Here is a 2,418-nt window from a genome sequence, read left to right on the forward strand (position 1 = left end):
TTACCTGTCCACACTGGTCTCCTGCAGGCGGTTGTTCATGATGGCGAATGCGCCCACCCCCCCAGAGAAGCCGTTGTGACGAGGAACGTGGCTCTGACGGGGGCCCTGGTGAGCCGTCTCACACAGCTGCTTCTGCAGCAGCGCCAGAGACACCTTATTGGACGCTGTGAAGTCATTCACCGAGATCATCTCCCCAGAGAGACGACGGCCTCCAGCGACCCCGTCCACCCCCATCCCAGCGTCCGTCTCGCTGTTACACACTGTTTCCACCGAGGCGTCTGTGTAGCGGTGTCGCCTCGCAGGGGGGTGGGACGGGGTGGGCTGCACAGCGTTGCGTTTGAGCCGCTGCTGGCGGACCCGTGCGGGTGGAGGCCTCAAGCCTGCGTGTTTGTTAGGGAAGCAGGGGCAGCAGAGCCGCCGGCAGAGGCCCCTCTTAGGGCAAGAGCAGGGACAGCGCCGGCCTGGGCAAGCCAGCCGGGTCAGGATCCAGTTGAGAGTCTGTTTGATGATGATGGAGATAACGTTGAACAGGGAGTAGATGCAGCACACGCCCATGAGGATGAAGAGACAGTTGCCCAGGCGATAGGCATCCTGGGCCTCATAACGCTCCCTCTGGCTACTCACCAGGTCCCCGAAGCCGATAGTGCTGAAGGCCACAAAGCAGAAGTACAGGGAGTCCATGTAGCTCCAGTCCTCCATGGAGCAGTACAGAGAGGAGGCACTGCAGGCGATCAGCACAGACGCCACTCCCAGGATCAGCATCACGTAGTAGACAGAGGGCTTCCAACCCTCCAGACTGTCCTCCTCACTGCGGGGCTCCCCGACCCCAGACACAGGCCCCACCCCTGAGCGACTCATCCTCCGCTCATGGCACCAGCGCATGATGTAGGCCAGCATGGTGATGATCCTCTCCAGGAAGAGGTTGAAGAAGAGGATGGTGGCGGCACAGCCGATGAGGCCGTAGAAGATCAGGAATATCTTACCAGGGATGGTAGCTGGGGTGGTCATACCAAAGCCTGGTGGGAAAGAGTACAAAAGAGAAGGGTCAATGTGCCAATTGTTTGTCAAATAAGTGCCTTTACATTTGTTCTTACTTAGCACTAGATGTCGAGATGATAAAGGATGTGAAGTGGCTATTGATATAGGTCTTTTCATTTCATACCATGAATGCAATTTATATTAGAGTAAGGGATTATCATTTTACAGTACTGGGCACTTTATGTTGACAAACTCAAAATAAGAGAGACTGAATGAGTCATGAAAACAGGAGCTGAGAGAAAGAAGGGATGAGATGGAAACATTAACAATGTTCAGTCATGAGTAGTGATCACATAACAAAAAGCTAAAGTCCCAGAAATGCAAATTTACCTCACATGCCCAGATGTACATTGAAATTGAACTAATTTGACAATTAGTGCCTCGGAGTCTCACCGATCATCAATCTAATCCCATCCCAGCTTCCTCTCCTCTCTCTTGTCATCCCCATCATCTACTCAATAAATATTCTACATTATACTGTGTATCTGTTGAGACAGTTGTGTTCAGTTTGCATCTACATGACAGCAAATAACTTTTGCATCTTAAATACCCTGACCCTCACAGAGAGCAGCTGTCCAACTCACCGATGGTGGACACAACCGTGCTGACAAAGTAGAAGGCTCCAGAGAAGTCCCAGCGGGGCCTAAGAGCGTCCATTCTGATCCCAGCCCCATTGGCCTCTTCATACTGTCGCAGTAGCGTGTGCAAGGCTCCCAGGCTTACCTGGTGACTCAGGGTGAAGTTGGCCAGCTGCTGGTCCCAGAGGCGGCGGGCACGGAGCTCGGAGGGGCGCTCCAGGGCGGAGAACACAGCTGCCCCACACAGCAGGTAGAGCAGGATAAGCCCTGCCAGCAGGCAGAAGCGGGCATTGTCCTCATTGAGGGGCGGCCGGGGGCAGCAGCCTCCACTCCGTTTACGAGCCATGAGTGCAGCTAGCCCAGCACAGATACAACACCGCACTAACATACACTGCCTGTCTGAGCCTGCCTTATTAACCCCACTCACTACACATACATCACACACACCAAACTACAGCACAGACACAAAAATACAAGCTTAACATGCCCTAATATGCTAAAAAAAGTGGGTACCCACACAGAGAACCTACACACACAGCTGCCCCCCGATGCCAGGGATGTTGATGGTTGATCCATCCAGAGTGCTCTCAATGTGTTGTAATGTCCTGACTGGTCATTCACCTCTATGAGTTCTGAATCTGTATGGAGGACTCAGGACTCCTGACTGTATGGTCACAGTTTATGACTATGAAATCCTGAACTGGTCTGTGAACAAGATACAAGTACTACTGGGTAATTAACTTGGTATTGGAATTGTTTTCAATCAACAAGTAGAAATACTTTTTCCGATCTTTTCTCAAAA

General features: G+C 52.1%; 1 protein-coding gene across 1 annotated transcript; it reads right to left on the bottom strand.

Annotated features, from left to right (window-relative positions):
* LOC106568036 (potassium channel subfamily K member 13-like) lies at nucleotides 1–1,962 on the bottom strand. The gene is made up of 3 exons (XM_014138040.2): nucleotides 1,623–1,962; nucleotides 453–1,016; nucleotides 1–380 (listed from the first exon to the last, which is right to left on the bottom strand). The coding sequence occupies exons 1-3, from the start codon at nucleotides 1,960–1,962 to the stop codon at nucleotides 1–3; spliced, it is 1,284 nt and encodes a 427-aa protein (XP_013993515.1).
* Nucleotides 1,963–2,418: the final 456 nt, after the last annotated feature.

Source organism: Salmo salar, chromosome ssa13, assembly GCF_905237065.1.
Source record: "Salmo salar chromosome ssa13, Ssal_v3.1, whole genome shotgun sequence".
Lineage (NCBI taxonomy): Eukaryota > Metazoa > Chordata > Actinopteri > Salmoniformes > Salmonidae > Salmo > Salmo salar.

Bases quoted from the DNA above. Each gene is read 5' to 3' on its own strand.
- LOC106568036 (XM_014138040.2), bottom strand. From the start codon at position 1,962: ATGGCTCGTAAACGGAGTGGAGGCTGCTGCCCCCGGCCGCCCCTCAAT. The intron at 1,017-1,622 runs GTGAGTTGGACA...CTTTCCCACCAG, and splicing joins CACGGTTGTGTCCACCATCG to GCTTTGGTATGACCACCCCA. The intron at 381-452 runs GTCCCTGCTCTT...ACAAACACGCAG, and splicing joins GGCTTGCCCAGGCCGGCGCT to GCTTGAGGCCTCCACCCGCA.